Source organism: Neoarius graeffei, chromosome 5 (assembly GCF_027579695.1).
Source record: "Neoarius graeffei isolate fNeoGra1 chromosome 5, fNeoGra1.pri, whole genome shotgun sequence".
Lineage (NCBI taxonomy): Eukaryota > Metazoa > Chordata > Actinopteri > Siluriformes > Ariidae > Neoarius > Neoarius graeffei.
The window spans coordinates 32278177-32297056 of record NC_083573.1 but is presented as its reverse complement, the minus strand read 5'-3'; the positions used below and the strand labels follow the sequence as shown (position 1 = coordinate 32297056).

The following is an 18880-nucleotide window of genomic DNA, read 5'->3' as shown; positions in this document are numbered from 1 at the left end:
TTCTTTCCCATATGTCTTTCCAGTATTTTTCCACCTCAGCTCTTGGTGGGTCTGACCGGTTGTTGTTCCCCTGCCATTGAGAGTACACCTTGGCTGGTTCAGTGGAGAACAGCTTGTTTATTCTCCTGGCCTCTCCTTCCTTGGTGTATCTCCTCAACCGGGTGGCCAGAGCTGTTAGTCGCTGTTTGGCAGTTTCGAGTGCCTCTGGTATGGAGAGTGAGTTGTACTTCCTGGGCGCCCCTTTATTCACCATGTTCCCTTTCTGTAGTTCAGCTAGCTGGCTAACTTCTCTCCTTGCTGCCTTTATCTTGGCCTCTAATCGTCTCTTCCATGGTGGATACTGTTTGTTATGTCCCGAGCCTACCTTGTGTCCAAGCATCTCCATGATTACTGTTGCTGTACTGTGTATCAGCTTGTTGGTCTCAGTGATGGTTCTTGTGGAGATTGTCTTCAGAGCAGCATTCACATCTACTAGTAGATCTTCTGAAGGTACTTGGCAACTCGGCTTCGGTATTTGTCGGGGGCTCCAGGTTTCCAGTTGGGTCACGATCTTCCTTCTCAGGTCAGCAGCTCTTGTGTTGAGGCTGTTAGCTGTTGGGGCTTGGTACCCAATCTCTGGTTGTGGGGATGATGACATCTCCCCGCTGACCTGTCTTCCTGGCTCCCCCTTGCCGTAGCATCGTTGTTGTATTTCATTAATCTCTAGTTGTGATAGCAGATTTCGATTATGGATGTTGGAACACTGGGCTAATAGCTGTTTCTTTGTTAGCCTTGATTGTGGGTTTCGAAGTATCCAATGGTCCCACATTCTCTGCATGTATCCCCTCTCTCTGGGACTGCTTGTATAGTAGCATTCCAGCAAATCCGTATTTTCTGTCCTCGTCCATCGATGTCTTGTTCCAGTAGCCCATTTCTCATCAGTTTGCCCTGGTTCCCTAGCAACTGACGCAGACCTTGTTGACCCGGGCGACGTCTGAGCCGGTATGACTCTATCAGTTATGTTTTCACTCATTCCTGAGGTAGGCTGATATATCATGAGGGGTTTTGCCTAAGGACCCTTACTGGATGATGTTTTTCCCCGACCGGGATTCGAACCCCGATCTCCTGCGTCGTAGTCAGTGAGCATTACCACTGTACTATCCAGCTGATGTGTATATATATATATATATATATATATATATATATATACTACTGTTCAAAAGTTTGGGGTCACCCAGACAATTTAGCGTTTTCCATGAAAAGTCACACTTTTATTTCCCACCATAAGTTGTAAAATGAATTGAAAATATAGTCGAGACATTTTTCTGGCCATTTTGAGCATTTAATCGACCCCACAAATGTGATGCTCCAGAAACTCAATCTGCTCAAAGGAAGGTCAGTTTTATAGCTTCTCTAAAGAGCTCAACTGTTTTCAGCTGTGCTAACATGATTGTACAAGGGTTTTCTAATCATCCATTAGCCTTCTGAGGCAATGAGCAAACACATTGTACCATTAGAACACTGGAGTGAGAGTTGCTGGAAATGGGCCTCTATACACCTATGGAGATATTGCACCAAAAACCACACATTTGCAGCTAGAATAGTCATTTAGCACATTAGCAATGTATAGAGTGGATTTCTCATTAGTTTAAAGTGATCTTCATTGAAAAGAACAGTGCTTTTCTTTCAAAAATAAGGACATTTCAAAGTGACCCCAACCTTTTGAACGGTAGTGTACATTTCTATTTGATACAAAAGCAGCCATTAAGGAGTAAAGCTCCATGCAAGTTTTTTTTTTTTTTTAAACATTTGAAAGTCTGTCTTTTTAATTTGGCATTAAATTGAAAATTCTTCCTCTGGTTTAGTGTTTATAGATTATTTTGTTCTGTAAATTAAAGTTAAAAATCCTTTACTGTATTCGGTTCTGATTTTATTTGTTTTGATATTTTTGATTTTGCATTCTCACTTAAAAAAAATCACTTCTTTTTATCCTGTGCATACTATTTATTACATATATTATCATAATTTAATTTTTATTTGATTGTACTGCACTACTTGATTGAGCTACCATGTGTATGACATAAATAAAGCTGCTGCTTCGGTATAACAGTAAGGTCTTCATGAGGTGTGTGTGTGTGTGTGTGTGTGTGTAGGGTCTCCATGCTCAGCTGGCGGACAGCAATCTGGACCCACTGGAGATTGAGAAGGCTAAACAGGGACAGGTATAACTCTTCTCCTCTAAAATGACTAGCATGTAGTTAAAGACTTGATAAAAATCCACTCTGTAATGTAAGTTGGTGTAATAAGTTCACACTAAGTGTTTGTATCTGGATCAAGCGCTTCCTTATTATTTACACCAGCACACTGCCTTCTATATTGAGGTTTTTCACCCACGTGACCAAGTCATGTGATGCATCGTTAGGCTGCCATTTTGGACGTCACGGCTCGAATCAGTTTGAATGCGAGGAAGGCAACAAACGAAAAACATAAAAGAAAAAGGAGCGAGATGCAGAAAACACCTTCACTATCCAGCGACGTAGGGCATTTACAGGGCGAGCAGAGGGAGAGGTATTTGCAAAAATTGAGGTTAGCAGGCTTAGAGAACGACGTTTACCTGCTTCCACCAAGATTGTTCACTGACGTACGGAAGTACACGAAGCCCTCGTCTTTACCTGACTTCGGCCCACATGATCTGTATACCTATGTCGTTAAAAACCCATCGCCATACACAGGTATTGATCTGAAAGCGTATAAGAGTTTGGATGCCTACAAATATTTTGTGTCAGGCTGGGTAACATGCCTACATCAGTGGGTCGTCCCTGGAGCCGGTGGTCGCCATCTTATTACAGCTAAGGTTTGTTCACATTTTCATTTACTTTCGGTCCTCAGGATAAACAAAATGTTATTAAATGTCATTGAAATAACTTCTTAGTCTGTTGAGACATGGCCCGTTATAAATTTGCTGTTACCAGGCAATGACCAAGAACTGTATTATTAGGGTCGGTGTCTGTGTTGTAGCAGTGTACTAGCAGCTAGCTGTTAGCACTAGCTAATGTCAACAACATCGTAGCTAGTATGTTACCGTAGCAATGTTTACGTTCAGTCATTTGGATGACTGTTAAAACCTTTCAGTCTCAAGTTTTTCCTTTACTGTATTTACTAGTTTACTGTAATTATGATCCGGCAGCTATTTACACCGGATCCAGTGTAAATAGCTGCCGGAGCGCGCTCCGGCTTGCTCCCCCTCAAATTAAGCAGCGCGCTCCGGCCTGCTCCCGGAGTGCTCCGGCCGAGGTTCCGGAGCGCGCTGCTTAATTTGAGGGGGAGCAAGCCGGAGTGCGCTCCGGCAGCTATTTACACTGGATCCGGTGTAAATAGCTGCCGGATCATAATTACAGTAAACTAGTAAATCCAGTAAAGGAAAAACTTGAGACTGAAAGGTTTTAACAGTCATCCAAATGACTGAACGTAAACATTGCTACGGTAACATACTAGCTACTATGTTGTTGACATTAGCTAGCTTGACCTTCAAAATGGCGGACACCGGGGTGTCACGTGACCCTGTGACGTCAGGTGAAATACCTCAATAGGTTTTTTATCCTTGTCTTTGAACTGCACTTTTCTGAAAAGTTTCAGTTTTACCTTTTTATTAAGCACTCTTGAAACACAACAGCGGTCGAGCCGAGTTTAACACTGAAAAGTGACACTTATTTTTGTGTGTAGAAATCTGATTACCCCAGTGGAATTCCAGAGTGTGGAACCGATGCCCTTCGGTTTGCCCTGTGTGCCTACACCAGCCAAGGTGACAAGTGCCTTTTATTAAACACTCCCCTGTCAATCAAACCCCCAGTCAGAAACTTAACGGTCTTTCTCCGCCTCAGGAAGGGACATTAACCTGGACGTGAACAGGATCCTGGGCTACAGGCATTTCTGCAACAAGCTGTGGAACGCTGTGAAGTTTGCCCTGAGGACGCTGGGGGAGGGTTTCGTGCCGTGGGAGAAAGCTCAGGTGAGATGAGTAACGGTTAAATAAAAATGGATCTCGTTACAAAAACGATCTACAGTTATGGATTTCTAACGATAAAGATTTGTGTAAATAAAATATATATCCCCTCCTGTTGATATTCTGTCTGTTGTCTGTGTGACGCAGCTGTGCGGCACTGAGAGTGTGTCTGATAGGTGGATTTTGTCCCGCCTCAGTGCTGCCGTGGCGCTCTGCGGAAATGGGTTCCAGGCCTACGATTTCCCAGCAATCACCACGGCCGTCTATAACTTCTGGCTCTATGAACTGTGTGATGTTTATCTGGTAAAATACCTGCTCCTTCTCTGTTGCCTTTCACTTATGTTTCTTCATTTTTTTTTTTTTTTTGGCTGTCTTGCCTGTCTTCATCTCAGCTGGTATGAATGAAACGAGCAAAAGGGTGTGTGTGTGTGTGTGTGTGTGTGTGTAGGAAAGTGTGAAGCCTGTTTTGAGCAGAACCGACCCAGAAGGCCAGAAACAAACAGATATTTGCAGGCAGACTCTCTATACCTGTCTGGATGTCGGGCTCCGCCTCCTGTCTCCCATCATGCCTTTCGTCACCGAGGAACTCTTCCAACGGTTACCACGGAGGCAGCCCCAGGACAGCCCCCCCAGTATCTCAGTCACCCCTTACCCAGAAAGCTCAGAGGTGAGTCTGGGGTCAAAGTTCAGACGTGCCACAAGACTCAAGGAAAGCAAAAGCCAAATACCATCCAGCAGAGAGGAAAATTTCTAGAGAGTGAAAGCTACTGAGTAGCAAAACTATATTTTGTACATTTTTGGCAGTTTTCATTGGAAGTTCTCGATTTCCCTCTGAGGCAGTCAGTATCCCAGGATTTCACAGTAAACCTGCATCAGACAGTAAAGTGGTGTAGGATTTCTTAAAGGAATACCGTAGCAGTGTGGGATATAAGGAATTTTAATCAGGCTGTCGCAGGACGGGCCAAAGGCCTTGAACAATGCAGCCGGGGGTCCGGGGCAGGGCTGAACGAGATGGACAAAATTTCATATCTCGATATTCATGCCAGATATCTCGATATCGATACGATACGATATGACTACGGGTTCGGTGAAAACCAAGCATTTTTCAGAAAAATAAAAACATAATACAAAAAAATGTGGAAAGTGCAGCTTTATTTTTAAGAACTCACTGCCAGTCATCAACATTAACATATACTACTGTTCAAAAGTTTGGGGTCACTTTGAAATGTCCTTATTTTTGAAAGAAAAGCACTGTTCTTTTCAATGAAGATCACTTTAAACTAATCAGAAATCCGCTCTATACATTGCTAATGTGCTAAATGACTATTCTAGCTGCAAATGTCTGGTTTTTGGTGCAATATCTCCATAGGTGTATAGAGGCCCATTTCCAGCAACTCTCACTCCAGTGTTCTAATGGTACAATGTGTTTGCTCATTGCCTCAGAAGGCTAATGGAGGATTAGAAAACCCTTGTACAATCATGTTAGCACAGCTGAAAACAGTTGAGCTCTTTAGAGAAGCTATAAAACTGACCTTCCTTTGAGCAGATTGAGTTTCTGGAGCATCACATTTGTGGGGTCGATTAAATGCTCAAAATGGCCAGAAAAATGTCTCGACTATATTTTCTATTCATTTTACAACTTATGGTGGGAAATAAAAGTGTGACTTTTCATGGAAAACGCTAAATTGTCTGGGTGACCCCAAACTTTTGAACGGTAGCGTAAATTACGAATAAATAAATTACAAATCAAACATTTTACTGCAGTTCTGCTTTAACAATAAATAACAAACGCATCCGTATTTGTTATTTATTATATGCTCCCCGGGGAAGAAGGACGTCTGCAGACAGCGGGTCTTGAGTTTGAAGTTTGTTGTAATAAAACGGACCGTTAAACTGATTGGTTGTCCGGCTCGACCACAGGTCCGTGGTTGTGGCGAAATGATCGATTTCATGGAGCTCGGATTCAACATTCATTCTACACCTCATTATAGAGTTTCGGAATGGCCACTTGATTAAAATGTGTTCGGGATGGTATTTTATAACGCTTGTCCAGCATCCGAACTTTTTTTTTTTTTAAAAGCCCTCTTTTGAGACTGTGTACACAGGTACCATGTCTTTTGCAATGTGGTATGTTATAGCGTCTAATTTCTTTGTGTCTGGTGGACGTCGACTCGTACGGTGTACGCTACTGAACGCATCAGCAGTCAAACTTTGCTTTGGCTTATTTCGGGATGACTGAGAAGTCCCCGGTGTTTCTCTCATTGTCATACACTCTCCGTGCAGCACGCGATGGTGTTGTTTCAGGTGGTGAAACATGTTTGTTGTGCTACCCTGCTTCGTCGCAATTTTTGCTAAGCACGACCTGCACAACACCTCACTCTGGTTAATGTCATCCTTTTTGAATCCAAAATACCTCCAAATAATGGAGGATGATTTATGTTTTGGCACCAAGTCAGATTCTGCACCGCCACCGGCTGCATTATCTTTCTTTCTTTCTTTCTTTCTTTCCTTCCTTCCTTCCTTCCTTCCTTCCTTCCTTCCTTCCTTCCTTCCTTCCTTCCTTCCTTCCCTCCCTCCCTCCCTCCCTCCCTCCCTCCCTCCCTCCCTCCCCTTCCCTTCCCTTCCCTGCTGTGTCTGTAGTGTGTGCGTGCGCGTCCGTCTCCCTCACTCCCGCCCTCATATGTTTGTCATCGGTTGGCTTCAGCTGTCGATCCACAGCAAGCATGAAATAAGGTTTGTGGTTGGCTGGCCTTAGCAGTGCATTCAAGGGCAATCGTAAAAATGATGTTTGTTGCGACTGCCAGAGCTGTACATGCAGGGCGAGCGCGGGAGGGGAAATCTATATCGTTGCTTTTTCGATATTAATATCTTGAATGTTCATATCTAGATATAGATACGATAACGATATATCGTTCAGCCCTAGTCCGGAGCCCGTCTTAGAGCCCTGGAAGCTGAAGGGCTTTAGATGCCTGGAGATGGCGTCTCGGCTATTTCCAGGCACATTTTTGTGATCTTCAAAGGGCAAATTACGCTAGATAATTTGTAGTTGCTAATGACACTACAAATTGAATATAATTTACAAGAAAATGTCAGAAGATTCAAGAAAAACCTGCTTAAAGGAACAGTCCACCGTACTTCCATAATGAAATATGCTCTTATCTGAATTGAGACGAGCTGCTCCGTACCTCTCCGAGCTTTGCGCGACCTCCCAGTCAGTCAGGCGCAGTCAGACGCGCTGTCACTCCTGTTAGCAATGTAGCTAGGCTCAGCATGGCCAATGGTATTTTTTGGGGCTGTAGTTAGATGCGACCAAACTCTTCCGCGTTTTTCCTGTTTACATAGGTTTATATGACCAGTGACATGAAACAAGTTCAGTTACACAAATTGAAACGTAGCAATTTTCTATGCTATGGAAAGTCGGCACTATAATGACAGGCGTACTAACACCTTCTGCGCGCTTCGGCAGCGCATTGATACGGAGCTCAGATATCAATGCGCTGTCGAAGCGCGCAGAAGGTGTTAGTACGCCTGTCATTATAGTGCGCACTTTCCATAGCATAGAAAATTGCTACGTTTCAATTTGTGTAACTGAACTTGTTTCATGTCACTGGTCATATAAACCTATGTAAACAGGAAAAACGCGGAAGAGTTTGGTCGCGTCTAACTACAGCCCCAAAAAATACCGTTGGCCATGCTGAGCCTAGCTACATTGCTAACAGGAGTGACCGCGCGTCTGACTGCGTCTGACTGACTGGGAGGTCGCGCAAAGCTCGGAGAGGTACGGAGCAGCTCGTCTCAATTCAGATAAGGGCATATTTCATTATGGAAGTACGGTGGACTGTTCCTTTAAAGTTCTACCCAAGAAAACAGTAGCGCACACAGGTCAGCTCCATGTCTAGAAAAAAGTATGGAGTGCAAGGATGTTTCAGTTGGTTACAACTACTGGTACTCATATATAGGTACTATAACAATGCTCATGAAACATTAGATCAACGATGACTATTTTTATACTATGTTTATAATAAGTCAATAAAAATTTAGTAATTAACAACACAACTATTCTTAGATCATATCAATTTTGAGTCCGAGATTCCAAGTAGCTTTTCAACAAAATGACTTTTAAAATGACTCAGAACTAGACACGGTCATATCATTTGGCATTCAGACTAAAACCTGCTGGACTGGAACTTAGAAAATAGAAGAAAACACAGCGAAAGAGAAACCAATGGAAACCGAAAGAGTGAAAGTGATCATCATGCCGTTACCATGGGAACAGTCTTTTATGAATGTATAAGTGGGTGCTCAGGGCTCCGACTCCGGTGTGACTGAGTAAAGGGACAAGTTTTATGTTTCATCTAATTTAGTCATTTATAAACTGTTATTATTTGGCAGTGGGCACATGGGAAAGTGTAAAGTCTAAAGTTTTTGTCCATATGTTTATCATGCTTGTATGATAAAAACTCACGAAGATATTTATCCAAATCCATGACCTACTCATTCTAAACCTGCCGGGCTTCGCCGGAGAAGTTCTCGACCCCAGAGGGTTAAAGTACGATGGAAGAAAAGCACTTTGTCAGGGTCTAAAACCTGTAGTGGTCTGTTTTCTTTAACATTAGTAGTAAACCTAGCCAGCTGATAACAGCATCGCTTGGTGTCAGGCCAGAATGCACTACTACTCACTGATGAGAGGCGACTTGTCATTCGTCGAGAGAGTCTACGATCGGCCAATCACAGGCCGTGTTACGACATAATGTATTCGCCCAGAGTAACATTCGGAAGTAGATTAGACCTATAACTTTACAGATTTTCATGGCCATCCGGTTTGATGCTTTTGCAATACAGACGGACAAATGTGAAAATTACCGCTCAGTGTCCGCCGGTCCGGCCTTATTTCCCACACTGCTGTAGGATTTTGCGCAAATCTGTTATCGGAGGTAGAAAGAGGAAGTGTGTGTTTATAGTTGACATCCTCAGGGTTTTACTCACGGTGTCTGTGCTTTGATCTCCAGTTTTGCTGGCACAGTGAGGAACTTGACCACCAGATGGAGTTCGTGATGACTGTCGTCAGAACCATTCGATCACTCAGGGCCGACTACAACCTGACCAAGACCCGTGCAGACTGTAAGAGCGCTGCATCAGACACCATATACACCCTATGAGACCGAATCTCACATCCCAGTTTTGCACGAGCTTGTTTGATATTGTGACGTGAGATGTATGAAATTAACAGGAAAGCGTACGGATTGTCAGTGCTAAATGTACACTACCGTTCAAAAGTTTGGGGTCACTTTGAAATGTCCTTATTTTTGAAAGAAAAGCACTGTTCTTTTCAATGAAGATCACTTTAAACTAATCAGAAATCCACTCTATACATTGCTAATGTGCTAAATGACTATTCTAGCTGCAAATGTCTGGTTTTTGGTGCAATATCTCCATAGGTGTATAGAGGCCCATTTCCAGCAACTCTCACTCCAGTGTTCTAATGGTACAATGTGTTTGCTCATTGCCTCAGAAGGCTAATGGATGATTAGAAAACCCTTGTACAATCATGTTAGCACAGCTGAAAACAGTTGAGCTCTTTAGAGAAGCTATAAAACTGACCTTCCTTTGAGCAGATTGAGTTTCTGGAGCATCACGTTTGTGGGGTCGATTAAATGCTCAAAATGGCCAGAAAAATGTCTTGACTATATTTTCTATTCATTTTACAACTTATGGTGGGAAATAAAAGTGTGACTTTTCATGGAAAACACAAAATTGTCTGGGTGACCCCAAACTTTTGAACGGTAGTGTACACCCTGGAAAAAACTCCTGCTTTTCAGGTTTAACTCGGTAATAGATTACAAAAGTAAAAGTATTTTAACATTTCTAAAGCAAATAACAAAAATATATAAGGTGATGTACGGTACTGTGCAAAAGTCTTGGGCTCCGTATTTTTTGTTTTTTCTTCTTCATACAAACTTTTGTTATAGATTTCTGTTTTATGACTTCGACATTGGGGTGGCACGGTGGTGTAGTGGTTAGCGCTGTCGCCTCACAGCAAGAAGGTCCGGGTTCGAGCCCCGTGGCTGGCGAGGGCCTTTCTGTGCGGAGTTTGCATGTTCTCCCCGTGTCTGCGTGGGTTTCCTCCGGGTGCTCCGGTTTCCCCCACAGTCCAAAGACATGCAGGTTAGGTTAACTGGTGACTCTAAATTGAGCGTAGGTGTGAATGTGAGTGTGAATGGTTGTCTGTGTCTATGTGTCAGCCCTGTGATGACCTGGCGACTTGTCCAGGGTGTACCCCGCCTTTCGCCCGTAGTCAGCTGGGATAGGCTCCAGCTTGCCTGCGACCCTGTAGGACATGATAAAGCGGCTAGAGATAATGAGATGAGATGAGACTTCGACATTATCGAGTCAGTACAAAAGCATTTTAGAGTCCAAACGTTCGTTTTCCAGCACAAAATTAAATGTTGCAGAAAAAAAAATTGTATCTGAGCAGCATATTACATAAGAGAGCACTTTTCAGATTAAAAAAAGAAAACGTAATGTAGGCTGCTGGGTTTTGGTGCAAAATTAAGAAGCAAGTGTGACAAAGTGTCCAGAAGAACTGTGGCTGGTTCTGGAAGATGCTCAGTAAAACCTACAGCTCGTTTCTGCATAAAACTGCACTCGCTGGACCTGAGACAAGGTTGTCTTTTTTTTTTGTTTGTTTTTTTAAAGCAAAGGGTCGTCTCACACCAAATATTGACTTTGTTTCATTTATTATGGCTTACTGCTTATGGTAATTTTATTTAAAATTTTTTTAAATGTTGAAACGTTTCATGTCATTATACTTTAAGCCATTTTTGGTCTCCAGCATTTCTTTACATGTGCCGAAGACTTTTGCACGGTACTGTAACTGCTTGTTCAGCTGAAACTATTTTATAAGACAAGTTTTAAAAAAAATCTGAAAGTAAAGTGAATATTATATACATAATTTGTTATTAATGCCTGCAGTTGAGGCCTACAGTTTAACATTCACCAATTTGTCACTTATTATTTATTCATTCATTTATTTTTATTAATAAGCCTCTCCAACATTCAATTCAGTTCAGATTTATTTTTATAGCACTTTTAATAATGGACAAGCAGCTTTACAGAAATGTATACATTCAGGATCTAAATTTTGAATTTATCAGTGTGTCCCTAATGAGAAAAGTCAGAGGTGACGTTGGCAAAGAAAACCCCTGAGATGACCTGAGGAAGAAACCTTGAGAGGAGCCAGACTCCAAAGGGAACCCATCCTCATCCGGGTAACGCCGGATAGTGCGATTTATAAAATAAGCTCCCTCTTGAGTCAAAAAGTGTAATTGTGTAAACAGGAACGTATGAGCGTTCCTGAATGCGTTGTGGTTTTAACATAAAGTCGATTGTGTTGATGTTGTCAACGGTTCAGTGATGAAAACCTTGAGTGCAAAACTATTCTTCGTAACTGTAGTCCTAAGGCTATCCAAGGAAGAACATCCACAACTAGCCCAAGAGCTTTAGCTCAAAATTGAGTCCAACCCGGAACAAATTAGTAACAAGCTGAATTTTTCAGAATATGTTCAGAATACCCTTAGGAATAACATACTAAAAGTCCCTGGGAATCCACCTTGTGCTCTCTGAGAAATTCAAGATGGCGTCCAAAATGGCCGCCGATTGGAGATTTTTCAATATCTCAGGGATAAAACATAATATAAATGCAATTAAAATGTTAAATTATATGTTCTCTCATACAAGCAATGCAAATTCACCATTGTCACACTGTTAAAATTAAAATTAACCAAGATTACAAGGTCATTAATGTGGAAATTACATGGAATTTGATGGTTGACAGATTAGCTTAGTAGGCTACCTACATACATGAACATAATGTAAGACAACAATTAGACATCAATTTCCTTAATATTTAGTGCATCTTTAAGCTTTGATAAAATATTAAAGGGAAATTAAATTTGAGAACTCTATCTTCTAAAACTACAATGGCAAGCTGTTTCAGTACACTTCTTCAACATTCCGGCGACTTTCATGACAAAAAGGTCTGCCTCAATAAAAGCTCTTGCTTATAAACAATGAGTAGACTTAAACACTTCTCAGTGCCTCAGTTGTAATGCTTGGACCTTTGTTGCACCATCAATGAAGTAGGGAATTTATTCAAGCTTGTTTAAGGGTGGAAAAAATTAATCTTTGAGTTTCTAGCGCCAGTCTTTACTACTAGCAATGCCAGTGTGTTCGGACAAAAAATGACTAAACTCAGCATGACCTTTTAAACATGACTGAACTCAGCATGACCTTTTAACATGCCATTTTTCATTTTACACCACCAATTTACTTTAATTAATATTAATGAAAATAAGTGCTCCAACCCCTAGTAATTGTGTTTGTTGTTTTGTGAACAGAATAGGATGATACGGAGTGAACGAGTAACCAATGAATCCACACTATACACAAATATACTGTTATAATAATGTGTACATTGTTATTATATAATGTTAATACACAATGTAATTAATACACATGTTGGAATTTACTCTCCTACCCTACAAAACATATATTCTGACCTTTTAATTGCATTAATATTTTGTTTTGGGCCTGAGATATGGGCAGATCTCCATTTGGTGGCCATTTTTTACGCCATCTTGAATTTCTCAGAGAGCACAAGGGGGATTTCTGGGGACTTTTAGTATGTTATTCCTAAAGGTATTCTGAACATATTCTGAAATTTTCAGCTTGTTACTAATTTGTTCCGGGTATAACCCTATTACTCCTGGGCTAAACCATCTTTATGCTTTCTATTCACTTCTGTGGCCTCCTATTCACTATACTGTATATGCTCATAACATTTTGGTAAAGCCTCGGTCACAACCGGCCGTACGTGCTCCTACGGCCGGTCTACGTGCAAAAAACGCAAGAAACGCACGGAGGGCGCACGTGTGATGTGCTGATTTTCGAGCCGGAGACTGGCCGCAGACCGGCCGCTGAGGTTCTTTGTCATGTCAAACTCTACGGGCACTTACGTTTTTTTCAGGTTGCAAGACAAACTTATGGCCAACGTGCATCTTTCTCCACGAACAAAAAAAACGCAGCGATTTGAGGAAACGCCAAAAATCGCACGCCCAAAAAAATCATACGTCCGGTTGTGACCTAGGCTTAAGGAGTGTAACAGCCCTATTTATTCTCTCCACATTCACTGGATATGAGCAATCGCGTGCTCTGATTGGCTACTGTACTACTAGGCTATCAGCTCATATACCGTGAGTAAAGAAAACCAAAATGGCGGCGCGTTTTTCTCTACTCAAAACAAAATATGGAATAAAAGTATTTGATTGTAAGAATTTTTTTTTCAAGAATTATTATTATAGCAAAAAGCTACTGCCATTTCACCAGTTTGTTTACATTCTCAGCAGAAATTATTTTGTCGGACGTTTTGTATAAAGTTTTTATTTATCGAATTTGCAAAAAAAATTACGCGTCGATTCCACTTAGTGTTCAGCAAACCAGCTACCGGATTCGGGACACTATGACATCCTGAACTGTTTAGTATTTGGGACTTCTAAATACACTGGAGATGTTAAAGGCTTACAAAAGTACAGATGCTTACCAATATCTCGAGGCAGGTTTCGTGCCGGAATGTTATGGGAAATTCCCGATTTAAAAAAACAAACTTTATTATGACAAAGGTAAGCTCAAACATGGACTTCTAACAGTAATAAACAAGCCAGGGCCTAGAGCTAGCGTATTTTATGGTGTTTAGCCGAGTCTGCATTATCAGTACACAACAGACACGCTGCTAGTCTTGCCAGGCATTAGGTCTAATAAAATATATCGCATCCAAAGCCCACATCCAGATATCCGCAGTTGCCATGACATCATGTATGATTGACCATGGTGCTGTGACCTTTTCGTTCTTTCACATTTGCTTTGTTTGTTCAACAACATAATCGAACAGATTTGCCAAGGCAATCGGGGAAAAATTCAAGTAGGAGCCCTGCGTCCTGGAGCGCGTTAAAATTCTGAACATGCATTTTTGTGTGTAAAAAGTGCATGACTTCTGCGTTAACGTGTCCATAGTAGGTCTAAATTGTAAGCATCGCGGCGACGGTTTAAAGGGTAGCGGCATGTAACTAAGCGGATCGGCCAATAAAATTAAAGGCAGACTGCCTTTCAGATTTTTCAAGCGTAGGTCATAAAAAGAATTTTCCCCGACACCCAATTATTTTTGTTTAGTGGACTGAAAGCTACTGAATTCGAATCACAGGCTTCCAATTTTAGTAGGTTTTTTTTTTTTTTAATAGAACGATTAATGAATTTAGAGCCACATGGCCCTAAATTCTCCGCTATTTTTTCCTGCTTCGCCATGACCCAATTCAAGATACTAAGTCATGCATCTTGTGGTGGGCTTTCCCCGCTCGCGCAGGGCATTGTGGGATACTAATTTGAAACAGGAGAGAAAAATGGAGGACATGAGTGTGCAAATGAAACGTGAAAGACCAACTACAGTAACGGAAAGCGAGGAGAAAAGACGTTATGTTATATACGAAGGAAAGGAAACGCAGGACCAAACTAATAAATGTCGGCGGTCGGCGAGCACCTCGGTGTGATCAGCTGTTCGTTTAGCGACAGAATGATGGAACTGTCAGTGCACGGTCAAAGGTGAACCTGCGCATGCGCACACGGACTTCCTCTGTCTGCGCAAAGCAAGCAATTTCATGCACAGCATTTGCACAGGAATCCCCTCAAAATAAATAACTTCCCAGCTACAGAATGGCCTTTTTTTTTTAATATTACAGAAATAAACATCACAATTTCAGAGGGAACTAAATTTCACAGATTTTATGAAATCGAAAGGCCGTCTAGCTTTAAGTGTAGCAGGGCTGTTATGCTCTGACGCTTTAGCGGAAACCCTGATGTATAGTGCGCTATTTGATGAATGCAACACCATTTAGGATTCAGCCACAGAAAAGCACCTTTTTTTTTTCTTACTGCTTTCTTCTAGTAAAAGAACCCAAAGTATTCTCAATGAAACTATTTACTACTTATTTGAAATAGTTACATTAGCTATACTAATGTTACTTCAGTTACGTAAATGTAATGCGTCTGCCACTGCTCGACACAAAACTCAGGACTGAGAGTGTTGCCAAATTGTCATGCTTTTTCATCATTTTTAGCTGTTAGCTTTTTTTTTTTTTTTCTTCCTTCTCTCTCTGTAATCTTACACTGATATCAGCTTGGAACTGTTCACTCAAGTAAAACACTTGGAACAGGCCCAATACTGCAAACATTGACGCCGTTCTGTTATGGTTTCCCTTTATCGTGGAACTAGTACTAGGGTAGTCTGGCTAACGCGACTTCAAAGCTCTGCAAGCATTTGGTCTGGCAAAGATATTAAGCCCAACCGTTTCCCAAAGTGCGTGGTTGACCCGCCTCCCTGAAATACCTCAGTTTGTTACTGGTCGAAGCCAGAAAAGGCTGTGACGAAGCTTAAACCAATCACATCACTCTTTCCTCTGACGTATGTGATGTGACGGAAACTGCTTGAGTAACAGGAAGAAGATAAATACCTCCAGGGCTGCTCTTTGCTCCGTTTTCAATGAGAACTTCCCGTTGAATGCTTTCAATACAGCATCTACCGCTGTGTCAAAGGCTTGCCGCTGCTCCATGTTCGTAATGTTTCTAGTGAATGAAGCGTTTCTGGCATAGATTCTGTAAACAATCTATGGCTTCCGGTCGCAGTTCTACTACGTCAGTGCCTTGAACACGCCTCTACCCAGGGCCGTTGGAGATGCTCAAAGTTGATTGGCTCCCGATTTTTTGGGAGCTTGGAAGAGCTGTAGATAGCTTGCCTTGCCAGACTAAGCTCGCAACAGGCCCTCGTGTTGCGTCACACTTAGGATGGGCGGGCCCAGGCTAGTACTAGGGCCTGGTTTATGAAGAGTCTATGAACGGATTTATTCGTAAATTGTTCATACGCAAGTAATTTGGTTTGGCTTATGCAAACATGCACAGCTTTACTAAAATAATGATAAATAAGGCCTGATGTTAATAAAAATACAATAAACCTGCAACTCCACAACTGAATTCCCATTCTGACCGTGTTGATGATGATGGTTTGGGGAAGTGTAACTTTTCCGATGGTATTGAAGTGAACCCGTTTTCCTCTCGCTCATTCTCTCTCAGGTTATCTGCAGTGTATAGACTCTGTTACAGCGTCTCTGGTGGAGGAATACAGTCTGCAGATCCAGACTCTGTCCTACTCTCAGGCCATCCACCCAGTCAGCGGGAGCGAAAGCGCCATCCCAGAAGGCTGTGCGGTGGCCATCGCTTCAGACAAATGCACCGTCCATCTCCTGCTGAAGGTGAGAGTCGTCTTCATCCACAATGTGAGGCTTGGATCATGGCGTCTAGCATCAGTCTCCTGTCAGTGATGGTCTCTTCATAGCAATCATAAGACAATGAGGATTGTTTTTACGTGTATATAGCACTCCTCAGCTACACGGTCTCTTTTTTTATCAACGAAAAGAAAGTGTGCGTAAAACGAATAGGAGGCAGTGTAATGGGTGTGTGTATAGAGGACTTTCACTGATGTCGCAGGTTTTTGTTTATCACGCAGCATCCGCCATATTGCCAGGCAACAAAGAAACAGCCGTGACGGTTAATAATGAAAATCGAGACGACTGCAGTCAGGAAAATCTCTTTAAAGTGATTTAAAATTTTAGATTCTACCAGCAGATCGTGTTGCATCCAAAAGCTGAAACATGCAGGCATCACAGATCCATATAATTTACCCATAAATGTATTTATTTATTCTGCATACTGCACTCTCTCTCTCTGTTCACTGCTTCAGATGGTTTAAATGCAGAGGAGGAATTTTTCTGTGCTTGAGTTTACATGACAAAAATAAAGCTGGCGGTGGCTTCTTAATTTACGCACAAATGTATTGATTCCACTTGAAAAGTGTTCAGCAAACCAGCTACCGGATTTGGGACACTACGACATCCTGAACGATTTAGTATTTGGGACTTCTAAATACACTGGAGATGTTAAAGGCTTACACAAGTACAGATGCCTATCAATATCTCGAGGCAGGTTTCGTGCCAGAATGTTATGGGAAATTCCCGATAAAGGAAAAAAAGCCTTATTATGACAAAGGTAAGCCCAAACGTGGACTTCTAACAGTAATAAACAAGCCAGGGCCTAGAGCTATTATATGTTATGGTGTTTAGCTGAGTCTACATTATCAGCACATAACAGACACGCTGCTAGTCTTGCCAAGCATTAGGTCTAATAAAATATATCGCATCCAAAGCCCACATCCAGATCTACATTTTAACATTGCACAGAGCTTCCACACTAACCTGATATAAAATGTTCTCCACACACACGGGAATGGTTTTTCTTCCTGTTTAACTGCAGCTCGCCATTTTTCTCGTCTTTCTGGTTTCTCCAGGCTCATCTCCAGGTCTGTTATTACATCCAAAAACACTACAGGTCTCTGGCATTGTTCTTTTACATGTAACTTCTACAAATTTATCTGAGATGTTTACTGAATTAGGCTTACGATCACTCGTGTCCACTTGTGCTAGTCGCTGGCAAACACAAAGCTCACTAGGCAACATGGCTGCATAAACAAGTCCTGTATATAGAAGCTCCTCACATCATCTTCACCTCCAACAGACCAGACATGCTGATGGTGTGAGACAGAGGAGTGAGACCATGAAATGTTTTAAATGTCAGTGTAATTAACTCCCAAAGAGACAGAATAGCTGCTAGACAAGAATCTTTAAAAGTGTAAAGGTGAAATAAAGGTTAAACCAGAGCGGCCAATTAAGTCGAGTTTAAAAAACAAAAAACCTAATATCATACTTTCAAAGGACGGTTTCTGGTCACAAATGAACCCAAAATGTCTTGAACATGAGGAAAAGAGTAACACTCCATCAGTGGATTGTAGAGATTACATTATTATTTATGATTAGCTGAGTGCAAATCCACCCGGAGGAAGAACCTTTCCTTCTGCTTCTGTATCACAAGATGCCTCCTCTTCTACTCGACCTACACGGCTTTAAATAAAAAGCGGAAGGGTCGACGTGACCTCGATAATTCGCTCTCCAGTGTGCTGATGGATTGGCATTTATTCTTTTGACTTATGCTGTCGTGTCGTTTTGTCCTCTGCACTAGGGCTTGATTGATGTCGAGAAGGAGGTGGCCAAACTGTCGACAAAGAAGGGCGAGCTGGAGAAGCAGATGGAGAAAATGGAGGAGAAAATGAAGAAGAGTGACTATACAAAGAAAGTTCCAGCGAAGGTTCAGGAGCAGGATGCAGAGAAGGTGAGGAGGATGGGTTTGATACATGTAGGCATATCAACACTTTTTTTAAACTACAAATGTGATTTTTAGCTGTAACTGATGTTCTATGGCACTGGATTACATTTCTTTATTTTTCTCTCCTTGTGCAGTTGAGACAGAGTCAGACCGAGCTGCAGAAAGTGATGGACGCTATAGAGAACTTCAGAAGGATGATGTAACACACGTTCTGCTTTTCATTTCTTCCTTGGTTAGATTTGTACACGTTGATTTTCTTGTAATCTGTAGGTGTGAAGGTGCACTCCTGCTGCTTGCCTGGTGTCTTCATGAGAAACCTTAATTAAAATACTATTAACTTGGAGGCTGTTTGATTGATTTTTCTTTCTTGAATGGCTGTTGTGTTCTTTATGAAATGTTTTAACCTCCACAGTGTGACTCCCAGCAGGTGCTTAAAGGGTTGTTTTACAATCAGGGTACAAAGTTTGTCACAGGGGTCCAAAATTCAAAAACTGGTTCTTGTACCAGTTTTTAAGTGAAGGACAAGTTAAAGAACAGATTTCAGGTAATTTTTTGACTGTGTGTATGGTAGTTTTGTGTAAT

General features: G+C 41.7%; 1 protein-coding gene across 1 annotated transcript in view; it reads left to right on the top strand.

Moving 5' to 3' along the window:
* The window catches only part of vars1 (valyl-tRNA synthetase 1), a 113498-nt gene extending 94857 nt beyond the window's left edge, over window positions 1–18641 (top strand). The window contains exons 23-31 of the mRNA XM_060921557.1: window positions 2133–2201; window positions 3703–3781; window positions 3861–3988; window positions 4130–4285; window positions 4431–4649; window positions 8992–9103; window positions 16157–16335; window positions 18155–18304; window positions 18433–18641. Coding sequence (XP_060777540.1) covers window positions 2133–2201; window positions 3703–3781; window positions 3861–3988; window positions 4130–4285; window positions 4431–4649; window positions 8992–9103; window positions 16157–16335; window positions 18155–18304; window positions 18433–18501 — 1161 coding nt within the window. The 3' untranslated portion in view covers window positions 18502–18641. The remainder of the gene's footprint in view (window positions 1–2132; window positions 2202–3702; window positions 3782–3860; window positions 3989–4129; window positions 4286–4430; window positions 4650–8991; window positions 9104–16156; window positions 16336–18154; window positions 18305–18432) is intronic.
* The last annotated feature ends 239 nt before the right edge of the window (window positions 18642–18880 follow it).